Source organism: Helianthus annuus, chromosome 13 (genome assembly GCF_002127325.2).
Source record: "Helianthus annuus cultivar XRQ/B chromosome 13, HanXRQr2.0-SUNRISE, whole genome shotgun sequence".
NCBI classification, from domain to species: domain Eukaryota; kingdom Viridiplantae; phylum Streptophyta; class Magnoliopsida; order Asterales; family Asteraceae; genus Helianthus; species Helianthus annuus.
The window spans coordinates 74,775,649-74,800,311 of NC_035445.2; the positions used below are offsets into that span (position 1 = coordinate 74,775,649).

The 24,663-nt window shown below is 39.6% G+C and overlaps 1 protein-coding gene across 1 annotated transcript; it reads right to left on the bottom strand.

The window, feature by feature from the left end:
• Positions 1–6,942: 6,942 nt before the first annotated feature.
• Positions 6,943–9,052, bottom strand: LOC118485781. Its single transcript, XM_035982229.1, has 2 exons — positions 7,205–9,052; positions 6,943–6,960 (listed from the first exon to the last, which is right to left on the bottom strand). Exons 1-2 carry the CDS (start codon positions 9,050–9,052, stop codon positions 6,943–6,945), a joined length of 1,866 nt encoding a protein of 621 aa, XP_035838122.1.
• Between the last annotated feature and the right edge of the window lie 15,611 nt (positions 9,053–24,663).

A 24,663-nucleotide genomic window follows, 5' to 3' on the forward strand; every position in this document is an offset into this window, starting at 1 on the left:
TCTTCATCCTGTGATTCAGATTTACCTGTATCAATCGACTCTTCTTTCAACACACCTTCAACGACTTTACCTACCACCTCTGAATCATGAGAATCATCAGATTTGGAATAGGTTATGTCAATGTTGTCTGGCAATTGGTCTACCATGTTGAAAGCTTTTTCGACCTTTTCCTCATCATAAAATGCAAACTTTTCCGGTGGTGGAACTTGATGATACTCTGAGCCAATGCCTTTCTTGTTTTGCTCAGACTCACCATCTCCTGGTTTTATATTGAAAATTCGTTCAAGCACATATGACGACACGTGGTAACTTTTTAACTTGTTGTTATCCTGTTCTAAATCAAGAATCTGTCGCTTTAGCTTAGCAACATCTTCTATATAGGAATTAACAACATCTTGTTTTATAGAATACATTCGTTTAAGCTCTTTGGTTGTTTCAGAAAGATAATTCATTCTAGATTGAGCATATTTCATTTCGTCTTTTTACTTTATCATATGACTCTTTCATAACATGATATGATAATTTCATTGAGTCATATTCCTTTTTCATTTCTTGACAAACAATTTCTTTTTGTTTGCATTCATTTTTCATTTTCAAAACATCTTCTTTCAAAACTTCATTTTCTTTTTCTAACTTTGTACATTTTCCTGAAAGTTTTTCATCATTTTCGTTAAAAACCTTTTCTTTTTCTAACATCTCTTTGCATTTTTCTTTGAAAATGTTTTTGATTTTTGTGAATTTAAGTTCTCTTGTTCTGAATTACTCATCTTTTTCAGTACAAGCTCTGCACGGTTCCATGCATTTCTAGCACTGTTCAATTGGTTTTAAGACTTCAGAATCAGAATGTACCTCAGTGATTGGCACTTCGGTGTTTTCAGCAGGTTCTGTCTGCTTCATCTCATCATCATTCAGCTTTTGTTCAATACTGACTTCCTCACCATCATTACCAGCATCCAAATTCTCATTCTTTTCTTCTTTTTCTTCTTTCTTCATCTCTTCTTCAATTTGCTGTTCTTCAGTAACAGCTTCTTGCACAACTTTTACTTCAACAACTGTTTCAGCAACCTTCTTCAAATTATCCACCATCTCTTCAACATTTTTCTTCATTCTCTCTTCATCCCTTTTTCTCAAACATGACAGCATAGCATATCTGATATCTTTTTCATACTGTTTAACGTATGCATCATCTTTCATCACCCTTCTGTAGTATTCGGCTCTCAACGGGACAGCAAGAAGAACATCATCAAAGATTACGTCTTTCTTTGGAACAACTGGTTCTCCTTCTTTGTTGTAGTAACATTCTCTCTTCTTATCCCATCTTCGACTGCTTACAGCATTTTCATACTCTTCCTGCATGTCGTCCATTCTGTTGTGGACCACGTTCCATTCTTTGTAAGTCTTCTCACTCAAAATCTCTTCTCGAGTTTTCTCTTTAATTTCAGCCATGATGTTTTCTTGAATTACCTTGAATATCTCGAATTACAAGAACCAAACAAACAAACACTTATCAGTTTAAACACTTATCAAACAACTGAATCAAAATAATACTCGAACTGGTGAATATTCTGTGCAGACTGAAGGTTGACAGAATGTGCGGACTGAACTTGATGCGAACCAAGATTTAATTTGTCAAACCGTACGAAGTGCTATGACCCGGATCAAATTCACACAACCTGACAAAAACACACAACCTGGGACTGAGCCACCTCTTGTGAACTGGGATCAAATTCAAACCATGAGCCTTGAACCTTTGACACACCGATTTATTTGGCTTTGACACACAATACAAATCTCTATCACGTGCAAACTGACAAACCTTGATATTACTCTGATTGGACCTCAATATGTATGACTGACATATCAATTAAAATTAACAGTTTTTAACTTGTCTCATTATGATCGATTTTATATCAAACAACTACTCACAAAGCTTTCATATCATAAACTGACTTCACATGCAAACATTTAATGATTGGGCCGCTTACACATAGATCACATGTAACCTTGTAATAAATGGGCTTCACAATGTTATTGTTGTTGCTTTAGTATGATTGGACCTCTAATAGTAGTGAACTGACAACATTGCATGGGCAGACAATCAATTCAATTTTCAAAAAAAATCTTATAGGGCCACTAATTTTTTTTTTTTATCAGATCAATATTAATATGTGATTGGGCCGGCAAATATGGTCTCACATGGGCTGATGATGACATCAATTATAATTGCCGACAAACTTTGTATTGGATATTTTCTATTGGACCTCACACTTAGTTGGGCGGCACATGTATTAATTGTTAATATTCTAGCACATTGTTCTAAGTATTTGTGGCCGACAAACTTAACTAAGTTTACAATTTCAATGTGGGTGACCAACAATCAACGCAACCTTATTGAACCGAAAAATTGTAATCACAGTGATGACTAAAAAGCGAACCTAATGAGCGGAACAACGAATTTTCACAATGAGCGGACCTCACAAAATGTTCGAATAAGCGGACCTATGCTATCACATGAGCGGACCTAATATTGTGACCAATGAGCGAACTTGAATTGTTACTAATAAGCGAACCTACTAATCGACTAATAAGCGAACCTCTTACACTGTTCGAATAAGCGAACCATACATGTAAGTTGGAGCAGACCTGAGCTTGTTCGTAAAAGCGAACCTGCAACTATGACGCGAATTCGAACAGAAAAACTTCGATTTCTCCTAAATGGCTAGGAGTTTCGATCTGAAACTTGGTAGGGTTGTAGATCAGATGTTTACGCACAACATATCAAAAAATCAGATGATTTGGACCGTAAAAACCCGTTCAATTTGACGAAAATCGGTTAAAAACGTGAAAAATATGAAAAAGATGAAGAAATGGATGAAATTCGGATCTGAATCTGATGTATGTTACGCCCCAATCCTACTATTAAATACGTACAAATAAGTAGGAAAATATTTTTGAAAATTTCGACATGACCTATTCGTTTAACATCATAAACCACCTGTTTTACAAACCAAACTTAAACATTAAACATCTTTGACAAAAACCCAAAACAAACAAACAAGTCCACATTGGTCACGACATGATTTCCATCTACCAAATTTTACCCTACGACAAAGATGACAACATACTAACTAGACTTAAATACATAAGACCAAGACTTAAACCATTCCAAAAGGGCTTAACAACGGAAGCGAGAAGCGGGCGTAAACCATGTGTGCACGTTCCAAGTCGTCCAATCGCCTAAGTCGAGGATTTACCTACATTAAACATCAAATTTTAAAAAGTTAGTAAAGGCGCTTATTTAGTCCACAATACCAACATGGTAATTACAATCATCTATTTACGTCCATTTCTTATACGCATTCGATTACCCATTTAGTGAGTATGGCATACAATCTCATAATGAGATTTAAGCATTTCGCATTCGACCCGATAATATCGGGTTATATGCTTTCAACTTAAAATCTCTTATTCTATCCGTATAACGGATTGAACCTTCTTGCATACGATTTTGCTCACATGACCACCCGTTCTAGACGGATGGTCACATATCCTTACTCGACCTAGTCGTAAGGACCGGTCGGTTTGCATAACTTAGCATAATCCTTCTTTAGCATAAACGGATCCGCAAGGGATCTACCATTCTTTTACTAACATTGCAATTAACCATAACATAGGATAATTCTCATAACAAGGGTCGTTCAATATAATTACTAACAAATAAATAAAAAGTAAACTTTCGTATGAACGGATCATACCTCGGTCTTGTGAACCTTCCGGCTTCTTAGAGTTCGAGCCTTCTTCCTTTACACCTAAATCAACATGATCAATCATTCATTTAGTACCCAAACTACTCATTCAAGCATTTCATCGAGCACCTAATAGGCGTTACCTTAATAAAGCATAGTGTACAACATTTAAAGCATAACTTGCTAGTCCATCCTATACATCATCATTACTCAATCTATCTTTTACAATTTCTTTTATCTACATCAATTTAATTAGCCTTCGGGTACTACAAGCTGATTTACATGTAAAATTACATTTGTTCATCATTCCTATAATCCCCATATTCATAATCATAATTTCACAAAGTGGGTTTTTTAGAGGCTTTCTTTCAATTAACTAAAATCAAGCATGATTTCTACTCTAGGGAGTATCCTTAACATCTAAACAACACAAATCATATCGCAATTCCATGATTGGGTCGAAACCCTAATTATAAACATCACCAAAATCAAAAATTCAGCTTACCACTTTACTAGATATACTTAGATGTTTGAAGTTTTAGCACATGCAGCAATTAGACCTTGATTTCTCCTTGTCAATTGGTGAATTCTTGCAAGAACAAGGTAACCCTTGTTTTTCCCCTGCCCTTGATCGATCCCCCACGTACAGAATGTTTTAACTTTAGTTAAAACATAATTAAACCCTATTAAGTGATAAATTTTTCATATTGCCCCCCTTTAATCTTGTTTAATGTTTAATTCAAGCACTTTCATGATTTTACTTATTCTCATGTTAAAATAAATTTGGGGTGTTACAACTCTACCCTCCTTAAAAGAGGTTTCGTCCCCGAAACCTGAGTACATAACAATTTAAATGTTGACATACCAAAGAGAAAAGGGTAGTATTTTCGCATTTCATCTTCTGATTCCCATGTAAGTTCCGAACCCTTTCGGTGTTGCCATTGTACCAACACTTGTCGGACCGCCTTGTTGCGGAGCTTCTTTACCTTGACATCTTTAATAGCTATTGGTCTTTCGACATAATTCAACCCCTCGTCCAACTCAATGTCATCGAGAGGTACTAACGCGGTTTCATCCGCAAGACATTTTCTCAGTTGCGACACGTGAAAGGTATTGTGAATTCCGTCTAGGGTAGGCGGTAATTCTAATCGATAAGCGACCCTTCCAACACGAGCCAAGATTTTAAACGGCCCAATATACCGAGGACCTAATTTACCCCGTTTTCGAAAACGGATTATGCCTTTCCATGGCGACACCTTCAACAGAACGAAATCTCCAACTTGAAATTCAATAGGACGCTTTCTCTTATCTCCATAAGCTTTTTGTCGATCCTGGGCAGCTTTCAAACGAGCCCTAATTAATTCAATCTTTTCATTTGTCATTGCTATTAAATCAATTGGCGCGAGCTCCCTTTGCCCCACTTCACCCCAACATACGGGAGTTCTACACTTCCTCCCATATAGTAATTCGTACGGTGCCATTTGAATGCTACTGTGGTAACTATTATTATAAGAAAATTCCACTAGTGGTAAATGGTCATCCCAATTTCCCCCAAAATCTAAGGCACACGCCCTCAACATATCAATAAGTGTTTGAATGGTTCTTTCTGACTGGCCGTCAGTTTGAGGGTGGTAGGCGGTACTTATGTGCAATCTCGTTCCCACGCTTTCGTGAAATCTTTGCCAGTAGCGAGAGGTAAATCTAGTATCACGATCCGAGATGATTGACACAGGCACCCCATGTCGAGACACGACCTCGTTCATGTAGATTTCCGCCATTTTCTCGGAAGAATAAGCTTCTTTAATGGGTAGAAAGTGGGCGCTTTTCGTAAGTCGATCTACGATTACCCATATTGTATCATACCCCTTTTTCGTTCTTGGAAGCTTGGTTACTAAATCCATCGTTAGTTCTTCCCATTTCCACAACGGTATCCCCAATGGTTGTGATTCTCCGTAAGGCTTTTGGTGTTCTGCCTTCACTTGAGAACACGTTAAGCATTTTGCGACATACTTGACGATATCGCGTTTCATGCCCGGCCACCAATAGTTGGTTTTTAAATCTCGATACATCTTTGTAGCCCCAGGGTGGACCGAATATCGTGACTTATGTGCTTCATCGAGTAGTGCGGCTTTGACTTCACAAAATCGGGGTATCCAAATTCGGCCGAATCGCGTCTTGAGTCCGGTCGAATTTTCTTCTAATTTATCAATAACGCCTTTCAATCTTTCTTTCCTTAAGTCTTCTGCTCCAAGAGACTTTCTTTGAGATTCCCGTATAGTTTCAAGTAATCGTGGCGTAACTACCATCTTCATGGACTTTACACGGAGAGGAGACGGATACTCTTTTCGGCTTAACGCATCGGCTACCACATTTGCTTTCCCCGGGTGATAGAGGATATCACAATCATAATCTTTGATAAGTTCTAGCCATCTTCGTTGCCTCATATTCAGATCTTTCTGTTCAAAGAAATACTTGAGGCTCTTATGATCCGAGTAAATCGTACATTTCGCACCGTATAGGTAGTGTCTCCAAATCTTTAAGGCGAACACTACTGCTGCCAATTCCAGATCGTGTGTTGGGTAGTTCACCTCGTGAGGCTTTAGTTGCCGCGACGCATAAGCAATAAGCTTTCCCCTTTGCATCAAAACACAACCTAACCCCTGATGGGAAGCATCTGAATAAACAACCAAATCTTCAGTTCCATTTGGTAACGTCAGGACCGGAGGACTCGACAATTTCTCCTTCAGTACACGAAAAGCCTCTTCTTGTTCCTTACCCCACACAAACTTTTCTTTCTTTCTCGTCAGTCTGGTTAGAGGTAGAGCTATCTTCGAGAAATCCTGTATAAACCGCCTATAGTATCCCGCGAGGCCTAGGAAACTCCTTATCTCAGTCGGACTTTTCGGGGAAACCCATTTCATTACAGCATCAATCTTTGATGGATCCACTAAAACACCTTCCGCATTGATCACGTGGCCTAGAAACTGCACCTCCCTGAGCCAGAAGGCGCATTTTGAAAATTTTGCGTAAAGTTTCTCCTTGCGGAGAGTTTCGAGTACTTCACGCAAGTGCCTTGCGTGCTCAGCTTTGCTTCGCGAATAAACTAAGATATCATCTATGAATACTATTACTGATTTGTCTAACATGGGTCGGCACACCCGGTTCATAAGACCCATAAATGCAGTCGGCGCGTTTGTCAACCCAAACGACATGACTAGAAATTCATAGTGCCCATAACGGGTTCTAAATGCAGTCTTTGGAATATCCTCTTCCCGTACTCTAACTTGATGGTACCCCGAACGCAGGTCTATCTTGGAGAACCAGCTCGCCCCTTGTAATTGATCAAAAAGGTCGTCAATTCTAGGTAAAGGGTAGTGGTTCTTTATGGTCAGTTTGTTTAATTCTCTATAGTCGATGCACATGCGCATCGACCCGTCTTTCTTTTTAACAAAAAGGACGGGTGCTCCCCAAGGCGACACACTCGGGCGTATGAAACCCTTATCTAAAAGATCTTGCAACTGTGTCATTAATTCTCGCATCTCGGTGGGGGCAAGTCTATAGGGAGCCTTCGCAACAGGCTTTGCACCCGGATTTAATTCGATGCGAAACTCTATCTCCATTTCGGGAGGAAGTCCCGGCAGTTCTTCCGGAAATACATCCGGAAATTCGTTCACGACCTCAACGTCTTCAAGCTTCGGGAGGGTTTGTCGGGCATCTCCTACATAAGCTAAGTATGCTCTACTCCCGTTAAGTAAGTACTTATAAGCTTGGACCAAGGTACACAACTTGGTTTCCACGTTTCTCTCTCCTTGAATACTTAATTGTTTTCCACTTGGAGCTTGAATAACCATCACTTTAGTTTCACAGTTAATCTCCACATGGTGTCGCGCCAACCAATCCATCCCCACGATCATTTTAAATTCCCCCAAAACCATGGGTATCAGGTCGATGTCAAATTCTTCGTCTTCTATAGTGAATTTACAATTTCTACAAACCTCATGTAACATATACATCTTGCTATCGGCTATTTCTACTTCTAAAGGCATTGGCATTCGTTCGATCTTAAAGGACGGATGTTGTATAATTTCATTCGAAATAAATGACATAGTAGCTCCAGTATCGAATAGAACATAAACCGGTATGGAGTTTAGTAAAAAGATACCTGAAATCACATTCGGGAGAGACTTGGCTTCTTCGGATGTAATTTGGTACATTCTACCCTTGGCCCTAGAACCTTCTTGTTTCTTATCTTCCTTCTTCGACTCTTGCTGGAGTTTCGGGCACTCAGATTTGATGTGCCCCTTTTCGAAACAGTTGAAACAAGTTTTTGGGCTACTCGGACACTGATAAGATGAGTGTCCCTCCTTACCGCATTTGTAACACCCTTTCTTGCCTAACAAACATTCCCCCGTATGAAGTTTTCCACAAGTCTTGCACGGCGTGATACCACTCTTCGACTTATCCTTTCTTCCTTGCTCTTGATACTTCCCCTTTTTGGTCGGGGTCGAATTTCCACCTTTTTCATTGGGTCTCTTTTCTCCACGCTCTTCTTGCCTCTTGATCTCGATTTCTCTATCCCGCGCTAGATTGATGAGCTCATCAAGAGTCTCGCACTTCGAGGGAGTGATGAACTCCCTAAATTCCGCCTTTAATACGCCATAAAAGAGGTTAATCTTCATCCTTTCAGTTTGCACAAACTCTCCACAAAACTTCATCTTATCCAAGAAAGTGTTTGATATCTCATTTATCGTCTCGTTCTTCTGTCGGAGGCGTAAGAAATCCTCTTGAATCTTATCAATGGCTGACTGAGGGCAGTGATATTTCATAAAGGGATCCTTAAACTCTTGCCAGGTCATCGTTTGGAGTCTTTCTTCGCCTATTTCCTTGCTATGCGCATCCCACCAGTCTTTTGCCTGGAGGGTGAGTTGACCCGTAGCAAACATCACTTGATCTTCTCTATCACACCGGCTTCGTATAAACACTGCCTCCATGTTTGAAATCCATCTTTGGCATGCGATCGGATCAATTTTACCATCATACGTTGCCGGATTGCACGCCATAAAGTCTTTATACGTGCATCGTCGTTCCTTGCCTTTACTTCTAGATCCCTCAATTAGTTCTTTCAATTCCTCGATCTTACTGGTCATCATAGCATCTACGACTCCCAAAACCCGGCTTTCTACCTCTTGAGCCAACCGTGGAAGATTGGCTTGCATAACCCCTTCCGCTACTTCCGTAACTTTGTTATCGAACGCTTCTTGTCTAGCCACATCGTCATTATCATTAACGTTGCTTGCATCAGCCATCTATACAATAGCATATTTCCGTTTAATACAAATCACAAACTTTCAGTATATATCATTGTTCATTAATCAGCATTTACTTAGCTCATCTCATACAATTCGGTTTATCACTTTACATTCTTACGAAATCGTTCTTGTTGAAATCACCATTTGTGATTACATACTCCTGTTAAGCCTTATATGAATTCGGTTTTGTCATAAAAGGGGTCTTTGGATAGCCCAGCAACACATAACGTGTGGAACAAAAGAATTCAGCAAGTCGGCATTGTGTAAGCCGTCGGCGACGGCTAACATGCCCGTCGGCGACGGGCTCTTAAAACGAGCGTCGGACATGTTCACCCGTCGGCAGGGTGTTAGGGCGTCGGATGGGGGTACCACGTCGACGACGGGTGTCTGGCCGTCGGCGACGGCCAGCCGTTTGCTTAATCGCTGCAGCTTCGTTTTTAACGTTTTAATTCTTTCTCGAGTTCGTTTTTCAGTCATATAGTACCTGGAATTCATTGTTTTGCTACCCATACTACTTATTTCACATTCTTAACTCAATTTTTATATCTCAAACTCATTAAATATACTAGTATCCATCGGGAAATTAAATTATTACCTCGTTGGCGATCTTGGAACGAGCACACCTTCGCGAGAGCCATTGGTTTGAGTTCAAGCGCTATTACTCCAGCTTGAATCCCTCAAACCTAGGCTCTGATACCAACTTGTTACGCCCCAATCCTACTATTAAATACGTACAAATAAGTAGGAAAATATTTTTGAAAATTTCGACATGACCTATTCGTTTAACATCATAAACCACCTGTTTTACAAACCAAACTTAAACATTAAACATCTTTGACAAAAACCCAAAACAAACAAACAAGTCCACATTGGTCACGACATGATTTCCATCTACCAAATTTTACCCTACGACAAAGATGACAACATACTAACTAGACTTAAATACATAAGACCAAGACTTAAACCATTCCAAAAGGGCTTAACAACGGAAGCGAGAAGCGGGCGTAAACCATGTGTGCACGTTCCAAGTCGTCCAATCGCCTAAGTCGAGGATTTACCTACATTAAACATCAAATTTTAAAAAGTTAGTAAAGGCGCTTATTTAGTCCACAATACCAACATGGTAATTACAATCATCTATTTACGTCCATTTCTTATACGCATTCGATTACCCATTTAGTGAGTATGGCATACAATCTCATAATGAGATTTAAGCATTTCGCATTCGACCCGATAATATCGGGTTATATGCTTTCAACTTAAAATCTCTTATTCTATCCGTATAACGGATTGAACCTTCTTGCATACGATTTTGCTCACATGACCACCCGTTCTAGACGGATGGTCATATATCCTTACTCGACCTAGTCGTAAGGACCGGTCGGTTTGCATAACTTAGCATAATCCTTCTTTAGCATAAACGGATCCGCAAGGGATCTACCATTCTTTTACTAACATTGCAATTAACCATAACATAGGATAATTCTCATAACAAGGGTCGTTCAATATAATTACTAACAAATAAATAAAAAGTAAACTTTCGTATGAACGGATCATACCTCGGTCTTGTGAACCTTCCGGCTTCTTAGAGTTCGAGCCTTCTTCCTTTACACCTAAATCAACATGATCAATCATTCATTTAGTACCCAAACTACTCATTCAAGCATTTCATCGAGCACCTAGTAGGCGTTACCTTAATAAAGCATAGTGTACAACATCTAAAGCATAACTTGCTAGTCCATCCTATACATCATCATTACTCAATCTATCTTTTACAATTTCTTTTATCTACATCAATTTAATTAGCCTTCGGGTACTACAAGCTGATTTACATGTAAAATTACATTTGTTCATCATTCCTATAATCCCCATATTCATAATCATAATTTCACAAAGTGGGTTTTTTAGAGGCTTTCTTTCAATTAACTAAAATCAAGCATGATTTCTACTCTAGGGAGTATCCTTAACATCTAAACAACACAAATCATATCGCAATTCCATGATTGGGTCGAAACCCTAATTATAAACATCACCAAAATCAAAAATTCAGCTTACCACTTTACTAGATATACTTAGATGTTTGAAGTTTTAGCACATGTAGCAATTAGACCTTGATTTCTCCTTGTCAATTGGTGAATTCTTGCAAGAACAAGGTAACCCTTGTTTTTCCCCTGCCCTTGATCGATCCCCCACGTACAGAATGTTTTAACTTTAGTTAAAACATAATTAAACCCTATTAAGTGATAAATTTTTCATATTGCCCCCCTTTAATCTTGTTTAATGTTTAATTCAAGCACTTTCATGATTTTACTTATTCTCATGTTAAAATAAATTTGGGGTGTTACAATGTAGTCCTGTGCGAAATCGTGTGATAGATCAGTGCAATCGAGCTCCTGCTCTGATACCACTTGTAGGACCGGTTTTGACTCCGAAATGATTGCGTAACCGAACGTGTGACGTGCGGAATCCGTACACGAACGTGACTGAACACACGAGACGTAATATAATCTGTGATTCTATTGATCAGATCTGAAAACGTACAAGAACGTGAATCACGATGTCACTTTCTCTCTCTAGCTTCTCTCTCTAGCCTCTAGCTCTTCAAGATGCAAAATGGCAAAAGTCCTAAAACAAAGGCATAAGCCTCCTATTTATAGGCCAAGGGGTTTAATGAGGTTTCTCATTAATTACAATCATGCCACCTTGCCTTTTTGACTAAGTAACACTAATATAACAATATAAATCTTGTTTTCTTCGATTTCTGCTACGGACTAGATTGACGGAGGCGATAGACAGATAATGTACTAACACTTTTATAACATGACACTTTCCTCATTTCTACATACTAACATAGTTAACCTTCATGCATACATAAGATTTTAGATTTACTAAAATTTGTAAACCTTTAATAATGGTTAAAATCTATATTACCATTTCTTTTCATTGAAATATAGCGATTATAATATTATAAGATGACATACAAATTTTTGGGGTGTTACAGATACGTAGATCCACTTTTTGCTTACCTAAAATATAAAAAGAGGTGTAATGAAAGGGGCATAGTTAAGGGCTTTATTGACGATTAGATAATCATCATTTAATTATTATTATTATTAGTAGTAGTGGTAGTGGTGGTGGTGGTGGGGCGCGATGGCGGCGGCGGCAGCAGTAGGAGTAGCAGTAGCAGTAGCAGTAGCAGTAGCAGTAGCAGTAGTAGTAGTAGTTATTTTTGTTAGTTTATACAGTATTATACAACTCAATTTAACTTGTAAGGCTTCGTATTTTTTAAAATAATATTTCGAAAATGTAGAAATAATGAAAACAATACAAATACATACAGTAATAAATAAGGAACAAGTAGAAAAAGTATGTAAATGATATTCACGGTAAATAAAATTAAATAGAATAATCAAAATAACCTTTTAGCAAAATCAAGCTATATATTTTACAGCTATTTGTATTTTATCTTCTTCTCCACATCTTATCTTCTTCTTCACTCTCATCTTTCTCCAAAAACAAAAAAAAATACAGAAGCAAAATCAAATCTCCACCCTTTTTATTAGACCATAAAGTCAAAATTGCAAACAACATGTAATATCTTTCTTCTACTCTTTCCCTCAACGCCGTGACTCGCCCTCTGTTCAAGCACCCACGCCCTCACCTGCGCTACCATGTGACGGTAAACACGGCCACGCCCTCCGACGTGGATCTGAACTGCGCCAAAAGGCGTTAGGATAACACATAGTCTAACTAAAGTACTTTAGTATAGCATGTCTAAGTGAGGGAGGAAACATAATTAAAGCTTAATCAAGAACATTAATATAAATACAAGGTTAGAATCTCATGTATTACATAAATTGAATAAATATAATATTATATACTTGTTATGGGTAAAATTCTGAGCCCATATCCTGGGAAATATCTTGAGTTATATCTTGATTGTATGATATCTGCTCATATCCGGGATGCTCATTCAGGATATTGGTAACATCCTGAAGAGTATCCTCAGGATTACTAACGGGTTGTGTGCAAGAGTACGCGTCCAGGTGCCCAACGTTCACAAAGACCCTTTCTCCGGGAGACTCAGTCCAAGTCGTTCAAATGAAGACGTTGAAGACGCATTACTCGGTCTACAACGTTAACAATGGAATATTCGGAAGCATCCCATGTTTATAGGAATTTTAGTTTGTATTTCGTTACTATAAATAGATGGGTATATCAGATCGAATAGGACATCACAGCTACACTCACTACACTCTCACACTTGTTCTCTCGCAACTTTTACTTTCACACAAAGCATTGTAACACTTAGCGATCTGTTCAATACCCGGCATTGTATCCTGAAGTTTGAAGCAATAAGAAAAACTAGGCAGCTGCGATTGTCAGCTCCCGAGGTTTTATGCCGGCGATCTAGATTGATCAAGGGCTTTCCTCGTACATCTCGTGTCATTTCCTTTACTTTTTGCTCATAGTTTGATCGTAGATACAGCTCAATATCCTGAGCCGTATCCTGAAAACTGTTTTTACAAACAACATAACCAGCATATTTCCAATACACTTTTTAGCACACTACCTCACTTAACTAATTTGATCACTAAATTGCTTTGGTAATTTTTGACCAAAACAATTTGGCGCCCACCGTGGGGCAAGTGGTGCTATCTTTACTAAAAATCTTTGTGAAATCACTAATTGGTTTTCTGTTTTCAAAACTTTTTGCCACATTATTTGCAATGGCCACAAGATCAAGCATGAGCTCCTCCACTGTGTCTGCTACAGCTTCTGCTACTACTGGTTCGGTGCTTCCACCACCTCCTCCAAGGATGCCAGCTTCTTCACAACCTCAGGATGTTATCCCTACCCGGAGTATTCAAGGACCTGCTCCCATTTTAGCTTCTAATGATGAAATTCTAACCTTATTTGGAAGTGTGCAGGAACAAATGAGACAGCAACAGGAAACAAACCAAATGCTGTTAAGAGAAATACGACTCTTAAAAGCTGGCTCGAGCAGATCCACTGAAGATATCGTCACTCCTCTACAACCCAGAACTTTGAACTTCAGTTCGGCTGTGTATACTGAGGATAATAGGGGGAATATTGTGCCAAGTCATTCCCAGAATCATACTCCTTAAATACCCTCATCGATCAGGATGTCAACTGTGAGGAGCTCAGGATATGCTTCAGGATATGGCCAGAATCCTCAGCTTGGTAACGTGTCTAATAATAATAATACTCTTGCCACTAACAGTGTTGGATCTTTGCAGGACATAGCTATGACATCAGCATTATCTAGGGAGCTTCAGAAGCTAAAGGATATGATATCCAGTGTACCTGGGGTGGTTCAGCCAATTCCTGAAGTATCCCAGGATAGCCATAGGATATCTCGGTTTGTACATCCTATTTGTGATGCTGAAATCCCAAAAAGATTCCAAACTCCCAACATGAAGCTTTATGATGGAACCACGGATCCTGAGGAGCATATTGCCCAGTATAGGGAACGGATGGAAATCAATCCTATCCCTCCGGAACTTAAGGAAGCATGCTTATGCAAGGGTTTCGGCTCTACCTTAACAGGATCAGCCTTAAAATGGCTGTTAAACGTTCCTCATCACTCAATTACTTCTTTTGCTCATTTGGTTAACTTATTTAATAGTCAATTTTCTTGCAGCCAGAATTTTGAGAAATTAACCAGTGATCTTTACAGGATAACTCAAGGACCTCAGGAATCCTTGAGGGACTATGTGAATAAGTCTAGCCGGGAATCCTTGGATATCCCGCACCTTGATGTCGCAACAGCTGTGCAGGCTTTCAAGATGGGATTGCAGAAAGATTCCCAATTTTACCAGGATCTTGTGATGAATCCCTGTAGGAATCTGGATGAAGCTCGTAACAGGGCATTGAGATATATCAGGCTGGAGGATGATAAGAAAATGTAAGAGAGGATGAATGCATCCTCAACATATGAATCAACTAACAGGAAGTCAGAATCCTCGTACAAACCATATCGCTCTAAGCCGTATGGTAGAAATGATAACAAGAAAGTGAATGCTGTTGAAGACGAGGATCCTGAAGAATATCCTGAATTATCTGAATATTGCTTTTCTGTTAACATTCCAGAATTAATGTATGCTATGCAGGGTTTAGGAGACAAAGCTAGGTGGCCTCGAAAGAACCAACAAAAATCTGATTGGAAGGATAAATCCAAATGGTGTGCCTTCCACGAAGATTTTGGTCATGTGACTGAGGATTGCATTTCTCTAAGAAAAGAAATAAGTTATCTTCTGAGCAAGGGATATCTGAAGGATCTCCTAGGAAGAAAGAAGAATAAGGGTCAGGATACGAAGAAGGATCCTGAACGAGTGGCATCACCTCCTGCGGATGCTAAGATAATCAACTTTATTTCGGGAGGATCCGACATTTATGGGACTTCGTACTCTGCGGCCAAGAGGCATGCAAAGGAGGCTAAGACTGAAAGGGAGATAAACCAGCCAGGATGACCACCCTTACAACTGACAAAGTGATCACTTTCGACAGTGATGACCGGGATACTGTGCAGGATCCTCACCATGATGCTCTCGTAATAACATTGTATGTTGCTAACCATTTTGTACGCAGGATATTGGTGGACAACGGTAGCTCTGTCAATATAATTCAGCTGGAAACATTGAAGAGGATGAATGTATCTCCAATGGACATTACTTCGAAGTCTACTGTACTCGTCGGTTTCAGTGGAGAAGCTAGGAATACCGTGGGAGAGATAAAGTTACCAGTATATGTTGAAGGGGTCAACTCGATACAACGTTTCTGTGTGATGGACTCCCTATCCTGCTATAACATCATACTAGGCAGGGCATGGATCCATGACATGAAGGCCGTCCCATCAACCTATCATCAGTGTATCAAGATCCCTACTCCTTGGGGGGTTGTCAAGGTGGAAAGTGATCAATAGGAGGCAAAGGAATGTTATTCATCTTCGATGAAATCCTCAACCAAGCCCAATGCAGCATAGCAATTAAAGATACGAGCCCAGGATATTGTGGAGGCTTCAGAACAGGATGTTAAGAAAATTATCCTGGACCAGGATAATCCGGATATCGCGGTGCTCGTAGGAACCAATATCCCTCAAGATATTGAGGATCAGCTTACTAACTTTTTGAAATGCAGGATGTCAACATTCGCATGGAAGCACGAGGATATGACAGGTATATCCAAAGACATTATCACTCACAAGCTTGGAATTGACAGGTCTTTCAAGCCTGTCCAGCAAAAGAGAAGGAAGTTTGCTCCAGAACAAAACATAATTATTCACGAAGAGGTTGAAAGACTATTGAAATCCAAGATGATCAGAGAAGTCAAATTTCCCAAATGGCTGGCAAATGTGGTAGTGGTTCAAAAGAAGAATGGGAAATGGAGAGTTTGTGTAGATTACACAGACTTGAATAAGGCTTGTCCCAAAGACCCATTTCCTCTTCCACATATTGATGCAATGGTGGATGCTACCGCTGGCCACGAGATGTTAACCTTCATGGGTGCATCCTCAGGATTTCAGCAGATTCAAATGGAGCCTTCGGACCAAGAGGATACTGCCTTCATGACACCAACAGGTATTTATGGTTATACTGTTATGCCTTTCGGTTTGAAAAATGCAGGTGCAACATACCAGAGATTGGTGGACATGATGTTCAAAGATAAGATGGGGGACACAATGGAGGTATACATCGATGATATGGTGGTAAAATCTAAAAAGGCTGAGGATCACCTCCAGGATATTAAGGGAGCATTTGATATTCTGGATCAATATAACATGAAGCTAAATCCTGCCAAGTGCCATTTTGGAGTGGGGGACAGGAAAGTTTCTAGGATATATGGTAACTAAAAGGGGGATAGAAGCGAGCCCGGAACAGATCAAAGCCATCCTAGATATCAAATCACCTTCTAACATGAAGGATGTTCAAAGGCTGACAGGACGAGTAGCAGCGCTAAATAGATTTCTCTCAAGATCCTCAGAAAAATGCAAGGAGATTTATGATATCCTGAAGAAAAATAAGAAGTTTGAATGGGGAGAGAAGCATGAAGCAGCCTTGTAGGATCTGAAGCAATACCTCTCAACTGCACCTCTACTAATGAAGCCTAAGGATGGTGAACCATTATCCCTGTACCTTGCAGTATCAGAGAATGCAGTAAGTGCTGTCCTGGTAAAAGATCATGAAGGTCAGCAGTATCCTGTTTATTATGTTAGTAAAAGTTTGTTAGATGCTGAAACTAGATATTCTCATTTAGAAAAGTTAATATTGGCTCTAGTTATGGCATCAACGAAGCTTAGACATTACTTTGAAACACATAGGATTCATGTTAAAACTAATTATCCTGTTAAAATGTGCTTAGGAAACCAGAGATGTCCGGTAGGATGGCTAAGTGGTCAGTGAAGTTGAGTGCTTATAACTTAGTATATGAACCTAGGAATGCCATAAAATCGCAGGCCCTAGCCGACTTTGTGGCTGATTTCAGTAGTGACATTCAGGATGAGGTAGACCTAGAAGTCCAACAATTAGGAAAATCCTCAGGATCCTGGACATTGTACACTGATGGAGCATCTAATGTTAGAGGAGTAGGACTGGGAATACTACTAAAATCGCCACAGGGGGACATATTACCCCAGGCTATTAGGTGTGAATTCCCTGCTACCAATAACGAAGCAGAATATGAGGCTTTAATTGCAGGATTAGAACTAGCTAAAAATATGAATATCAAGAATTTGCAAGTATATGTTGACTCCTTGTTAATTACTAATCATTTTAATGGATCCTATGCAGTTAAGGGTGAGAAATTAATCGAATACCTCGATATCCTAAAAAAGTTAGCAGGATATTTCGATGTTTTTACACTTGAACAGGTACCAAGGGAAGATAATGCTGAAGCAGATGCCTTAGCAAACCTGGGATCATCGGTCAGGATACCGGAAGGAACCCAAATACCAATACTACATATCTTGTATCCTGCAACGAATCCTCAGGATAAAGAAGTAATAAGTGTCCAGGATCTTGTTGCTGAATATCCTGAGGAGGATCCTAAATCCTGGACGGCTCCAATCATAAGATATCTCAAGGAAGGACACATCCCTAAAGACGAAAATCATAAGGCATTCAGGATGAAGGTATCACGATTCACCATTATAAATAATGTCTTGTATAAGAAATCTCTTGCAGGACCATACCTAAGATGCTTGGAGAATCTCGAAATTAAAGAAGTACTTCGGGATATACATGATGGGGATTGTGGTAACCGCACTGGGGGCAGGTCATTATTCTCAAAGGTGTTGAGAACATGATACTATTGGCCAACGATGAGGAAAGATGCTACAGAATATGCACGAAGATGTGATGCATGTCAAAGGCACAGTAACATACTACATCAGCCAGCTGAACCACTATATCCTATAGCTTCCCCTTGGCCATTCATGAAATGGGGAATGGACATAGTAGGGAAATTGCCAAAAGCTCCAGGAGGAAAAGTCTTTATGCTGGCAATGACTGATTATTTCTCTAAGTGGGTAGAGGCTGAAGCATTTGTTCAAGTCAGAGATCAGGAAGTAGTATCCTTCATACAGAGGAATATCCTGACTAGGTTTGGAGTACCAGCTGAAATCATTTGTGACAATGGATCTCAGTTTATAAGCAAGAGAACTACTGACTTTTGCAAGAGTTGGGGAATCAAGATGATCACATCTACCCCGGTACATCCTCAAGCAAATGGACAAGCTGAATCCTCAAACAAGATAATTGTTAACAACTTGAAGAAGAGATTGGGAACCAAGAAAGGAATGTGGGCAAAAGAACTACCCTTTGTTTTGTGGGCCGATAGAACAACGGTAAAGAATGCAACTGGCCAGACACCATTTTCCTTGGTATTCGGAGCAGAAGCAGTGATCCCAACAGAAATGGTGATACCTACTGCGAGATCTATCCTCCAGGATCCTGAGCAGAATCCTGAAGCTTTGTGCCAGAATTTGGACACCATAGACGAGACAAGAGATGCAGCAAGACTAAGAATAGCAGCATATCAACAAAGGATATCTAGAGCATATAACAAGAATATAAGGACTAGAAGGTTCCAAGTTGGAGATTGGGTGTTAATGAAAGCTTTTCAGAATACTACCAATCCTGCCGATGGAAAATTAGCTCCAAAATGGGAAGGACCCTACGAGATTGAATAAGAATCAGGGAAAGGAGCGTACCGACTTAAGAATATGGAGGGGGATATGCTACCAAGATCCTGGAATGCTATACACTTAAAGCTCTATTTCAAGTAAGAATAGAATTTAATTTCTATCTCTGAATGGTATGTGTTTTATCTTTCTTAAATATATTTGAATTTGTTTATTATCTTGAACCCAATACTGACTTAGGCATCGGAGGGGTGTTAGCCAAGCTAACACCCACCTTAGTTTAAGGTTGTTTTGCAAAATATGTGTCAGGATATAGCTCCAGGATATATGCTCAGGATATTTCGAAAGATTAGAGGATTGGCCCCCTCTCTCACGTTTAAGGGATCCTGATCCCTTCAAAGGTTTAAAGGTATTCACCTTTCTTTTGAGTTGGGTTTGAACACCCCGCCTGGAGCGCAAGTCATCTGGGGATAGTTCAAGGTAACGGGACCAGTTCATGTAAAAGTGGCTGACAATTTCGTTATTATTGGCTATATCCTGGATTCTAAAGGTATATGAGGATTGATCACCCTCTCTCACGAAAGGGTATTTTCATACCCTCTAAGGTTTAAAGGTTTTCACCTTTCTAAGACTTAGAGTTTATACACTCTCGCTTGTAGCGCATGAAAATCAGGGTTTATCCCCAGGATATAAGGGTTTATCCCCAGGATATAAGGGTTTATTGCCAGGATATCAAGGATTGATTCCTGGATATTCATGGCTTATCCAGTAGAGCTAAAGTATAACTACATTTACATTCCTATGTTGAACGCAGGGGACATGTACCACACAATGGGCTCGAATTCATAAGTGTGCACTGGGGACATTCCTATAGTGGAAAGTTGGAATCGACTCTTTGGGAATCTTTGGTATGATCTTTCCTTTTTATTTGGATAACTTGTAGTTTGTGTGTCGGTATCCTGATCAGGATATCTTTCAGGATACTTTTACAATGTGTTCCCAAAAATGTTCAGACAAAATTATCTTTACAAGTAAAGTTCGTGTAATGAAAATATAACAACAGAAATAAAGCCAAAAAAAGGTTTATATTATTAACATACCATAAAGTTGTGCTCTTGGTTTCACCTCAAACCAAGGACCATCCACCAAGAGCACAAATAGTTCCTAGCCATATTTACTTAACGATTGAAGGCTTCGTCTTGGAACCCAAGATACCTCCACCTTCAATTGTTAAAAGTGTTCAAAATAAACTATACTAACTGATGACCAAGGGCTTCGTCCTGAAACTCAGGATCCCTCCACCTTTGGCCATCATATTGTCTAAGTGCAGGAAAGTAAATTGTTTTAGAGACAAGAAAAGTAAATTGTTCAAAGGACCACAACTATCAAATCTAAAAAAGTGGGCTCCGACCTAAGCATCAACATCCATCATCGCCCACTCAAATGCCCTCACACAGTGGCGTCTTCACCAGCCTTCTTCGTCTTCTCAGCTTCAGCATCCTCACCAGCATCCGCCTCAGCATCCTTCTTGGCTCCAGCCTGGTCCACCACCTCTGCCGACTTAGAGGATTCACCAGCTTCAGCAGGAAGAGGCACAACCTTGCCTCCAAGCTCCTTCAGCTTTGCCACCCAAGAGTCAACTGGCCAAGATGGGCACACAAGGCCTGTCTCCTTGGCCTCATAAGCCATCTTGATGCGGGCTTGCAGCAGAGAGACTATAGCAGAAGCCTTGATTCCTTCTCGGAAAGAGACCATGGCTTGTTCATGATCCATTTGCACGGTGGCCAGTTTGAGCTCGGCATCCTGGGTGACCTTTTTCAGCTTATCCTCATAGTGCCGACTCTTCGCTTCAGCAATGGCACCTTGGTCGGCAACAGTAGTTTCAAGCTGCTTAATCCTGGCTTCGTAGAGTGCAGCAGTACCACAGGCATCGTTGTAAAGGTGGAGCAGATGCTGGAAGCCCTGCACATCAAATTTCAGGTATAAGTCAATATATATTAATCAGGGCATCCTATCAGGATGTCCTATCAGGATATATGTGCAGGATATATATGCAGGATATAGTCACAGGGTATTACCTTGTTGAGGAAGGATGTCATCGGCTCCAAGGAGTCGGTAAAGCTAAGATCATCATAGGAGAATCCTTCGGAGCCTGGGGCACTAACTTCAGAGCCCTTCCTCTTTTTTGCGGTGGAAGCACGGATCCTCGGATTAGCCTTGGGAACCGGAAGCGGCTTGGAGCTGGTGGCAGCAGGGGTCTCTTTCTTGACCATGACTGGAGTAGGATAACTGTCAAGCTCGTCAAGATCGAGGAGGATTGGAACTTTGCTGGAATCTACATACAGGGATTAAAATTCTTTCCTAAATATTTCAAATAAAAACATGTATGCAGGATATCAAGCAGGATCCTTACCAGACATGTTTGCACTGGAAAGAGGGCTTGGAGATGGTGGAGACGGGTTAAAACTTCTTTCAGCTTCGGGAAGGAGTCTGATAGCGTCAATCCTTTTCTGTGAATCTGCAAGGGGAGGTGCAAGCTTCCTAAAATCAGCTGCATACAAAACAGTAAAAAGAAAGTTGACCAGTTCAGGATATGGAACAGGATAAGAGGTAGGATCATCCTTAAACCCTAAATCCTACCCTTTTTCAACCACTTCACCGGATATTCCGTTCCACCAGGGATTGAGTCTCTTTTTACAAAGAAGAACTTGGATTGCCATTTTTCCTCGTTCCTGGTGGCACGAAGTATCAACGGCTCGCCGGAGGTGGAGTAAAACAAAAATCTACAGGATCTGTGGCATCTAAGCCGGTAAGCTAGGGGGAGGTCATGAACAGAAAGGTCAGGAATGTGATTCTTCTTGATCTGGTCAAGAACGGACAAGACTCGCCAAAGCATTGGCATTGTTTGGCTAAAAGAGATTTTCGTAATGTTGAAAAACTCGGTGATAAAGTCTGGAAAGGGGAACCGTAACCCTAAGGTGAAAGGAAAGGAACTAAAGCACAACCATTCGTCGGAAACCATGTCCGACCGGATTTCCCGGTCAAACGGCCGGAATACCGTCCCTTCCGGGAAAATACCGGAGGATTTGAGGGCCGACAAATGGGCGCTATCAAAGGTACATATTTCTTTCTCCGGATCCTGGAGAAGATTCTGTTGTATGAAAGTTTGCCTTGTCATATTCTCGCCGGAATGCTGAACAGAAAGAGAGAAGAAGATGGAAAAGGGAGAGAGGTTTTTACCTTTTTTTCACTTCGGTAAAGAATAAATGGGATAAGGACGAGAAGTTATAGGGTGGTAATGAGTAAATATAGGTTGAGCAGTTGCAAACGGTCACATCATGGGTCTAATCTCTTAAATTGCCTCGTTCTCTGAAAAAAAAATATAACCGTTAGTGCCAGGATACTAAACGGTAACATTTTTTGGGGACAATTGTTATGGGTAAAATTCTGAGCCCATATCCTGGGAAATATCTTGAGTTATATCTTGATTGTATGATATCTGCTCATATCCGGGATGCTTATTCAGGATATTGATAACATCCTGAATAGTATCCTCAGGATTACTAACGGGTTGTGTGCAAGAGTACGCGTCCAGGTGCCCAACGTTCACAAAGACCCTTTCTCCGGGAGACTCGGTCCAAGTCGTTCAAATGAAGACGTTGAAGCCGCATTACTCGGTCTACAACGTTAACAATGGAATATTCGGAAGCATCCCATGTTTATAGGAATTTTAGTTTGTATTTCGTTACTATAAATAGATGGGTATATCAGATCGAATAGGACATCACAGCTACACTCACTACACTCTCACACTTGTTCTCTCGCAACTTTTACTTTCACACAAAGCATTGTAACACTTAGCGATCTGTTCAATACCCTGCACTGTATCCTGAAGTTTGAAGCAATAAGAAAAACTAGGCAGCTGCGATTGTCAGCTCCCGAGGTTTTATGCCGGCGATCTAGATTGATCAAGGGCTTTCCTCGTACATCTCGTGTCATTTCCTTTACTTTTTGCTCATAGTTTGATCGTAGATACAGCTCAATATCCTGAGCCGTATCCTAAAAACTGTTTTTACAAACAACATAACCAACATATTTCAAATACACTTTTTAGCACACTACCTCACTTAACTAATTTGATCACTAAATTGCTTCGGTAATTTTTGACCAAAACAATACTTAGTAATAAAATTTTTATTTTTTTAATAACTCGTGTATTGCATGAGTTGAATAAACCTGTATATTACACATGTTGAATAAAATATAATGTAATTTATTATTGCGTACAGTCATCAAGCATGTGAGAGTTATAAATTCTATTTAGTTATTTTCAAAACATTTTTTAAACATGGTACTAATTTTTTTTATCTAATTGATAAATGTTGATTCAGTTAAAGTGTAATTAGTCCTTTAAATATATTTTTAGCGCGGTTAAGTTAACTTAAATTGCAATAACAAATATACTAAGATATTAATACATATAAAAAGTTAGAACTAAAACTTGAATTTTTTTAATATCACTAATTCTTTTATTATCTGACATAGTGTATGTTTTGACCATTCCAGTTATACAACCACGTTATAATCTATATATAATAAAAATTCAATTGAATTAACAGTGATCTAAAAAGTAGAAGTGATCTAGGGTATATTAGACTATGGGTATGGGGTGGGGGTTATGGCGTGGGTTGGGTACAATCATCCAAGTCATCATCCCGGGTGGGCTTGAGTTTCGGCATGGCTCCTTGGGCGGGGGCTTCAGCCCGGGTGTTGGGCTGGTCTATTAAGATGACATGACGGGATCTCATTGGCCAACACAAGTAGCCGTTGGGGCTAGCCGTTGGGGCGGCTATGTGTTTAAAAATAAAATTATTTTTTCACTATAAATACTCACACTTCTATTCATTTTTTACCACAACTACTCCACCTCTTCTATAATCATCTCTATCTTATTTTAAAAAAAAAAATTCTCATCCAACCACAATACGAAAAATTAATCCTCATAATCGTGGTTTTGACCCGAACAATTTGTGGGCATTTCAAGAAACACCTAGCCCATCATCCAATCATCCAATTGCTCCCTTTTTAATACACTCCACTATGTCGGATATGGCTGGTTACGCATCGTTCATCTCGAATCGTTTGAAGAATGATGTCGGTCGAAAACACCAATGTCTTTCGCGCAACGCGCGTCATTGAAAAACACTAGTTAAAAAGAACATTAGAAATCAATTGTTATCGTTATTTTTTCTTTTTTAAATTTTAACAAATATAATTTGTGTAAAATAAATTTCATATTAAATTTATTTGGTTAAGAATATAACAACTTTCAATAACTATGTTAAAAATGTAATATTTTCAATTCAAATCATGAAATAAATCATTTTTATCATTGTCATTTATATTTCTTATGTCGATGGGGTTATCTATCATCATTGTTTGAGTA